The following is a 1,008-nucleotide window of genomic DNA, read 5'->3' on the forward strand; positions in this document are numbered from 1 at the left end:
GCTCGCGGCTGGTGGTGGAGCCGAGGCCCCCAGTGGCCGGGCTACGCTCGTCCCCAAGGACCTGGTCGATGGTGGGGCAGTCCTCGTTGGCCAGGGCCGCCGCGTTGGCCGCTGCGTCACCATTCTGCTTGGAGTCTGGGAGAGATAGAGAAAAAAGAAAAAATAGAGTGGTAGAAATGAAAGGAAAAGTATCAAGGTTGAGGACAGAGCGGAGAAAGCAACAGAAGAGAAGGAGGGAAATGGAGAAATGGTGCAGGGAGAGAGGAAGGAAAAGTCGTATGTGAGAAGGTAAAGGTAAAGAGGAGAGGAAAGAAGAGATGGAGAGGAGTGCAAGAAAAAGGAGAGGAGAGGGGAGGAGAAATGGAAAGGAAAGGGGAAAAGAGAAGAGGAAACATGAGAGGAGAAGGGAGTAGAGGTTTGGGGGAAGAGAGGAGACAGGGAGAGGGGGTGGGAGGAGAGGATGAGAGAGGAGAAGAGACAAGGGGAGGAGATGGAGGGGGAAAGTTGAGAGAGAGTGAGGAGGTGGGGTGAAGGAGAGAAGATTAATGATGGTGAGGAAGTAGGAGGAGCATGGGGGGGGGTTGAGAGAAACGGACGGTAAGAGAATAAAAGTAATAAAAATGGAAAAGGGAGATAAGAGCGGAGGTGGTGAGGAGCGACTCAGAGGAGGACAAGGAGAAGGGATTTGGAGATGAGAAACAGAAGCCGAAAAACGGGAGATTAAAGAGAAAAACGATTAGGAGGTAAAAATAAAATGAAAGAGGGTAAAGAGAGGATGGAGAAATGATAGAAGAGAGAGGGAGAGAAGAGGGGGGGTGGAGGGGTGCAAAGGAACGTTAGTGCCTTGTGATAGCTATCCTGATCACATGACCAACACACTGCAGCAGAGCAGGCTGTACACACACACACACTTCATGTAGTCACACGCAGCATTTAACGGCACTGAATGAGAGTGACTAAACAAAGGAGCGGGAGAAGGAGAGAGAGACAGAAAATATATAGTGTGCC

The 1,008-nt window shown here is 50.4% G+C and overlaps 1 protein-coding gene across 1 annotated transcript in view; it reads right to left on the minus strand.

The window, feature by feature from the left end:
• Positions 1 to 1,008, minus strand: part of LOC118323245 (potassium voltage-gated channel subfamily C member 1-like) — a gene marked incomplete in the record, with an annotated part of 69,251 nt that overhangs the window by 29,258 nt on the left and 38,985 nt on the right. The window contains 1 exon segment of the mRNA XM_035655188.1: positions 1 to 135. Within this exon segment, the coding sequence (XP_035511081.1) occupies positions 1 to 135 (135 nt within the window).

Source organism: Morone saxatilis, unplaced genomic scaffold, assembly GCF_004916995.1.
Source record: "Morone saxatilis isolate NCDOM2014 unplaced genomic scaffold, NCSU_SB_2.0 Contig14, whole genome shotgun sequence".
Classification (NCBI taxonomy): domain Eukaryota; kingdom Metazoa; phylum Chordata; class Actinopteri; family Moronidae; genus Morone; species Morone saxatilis.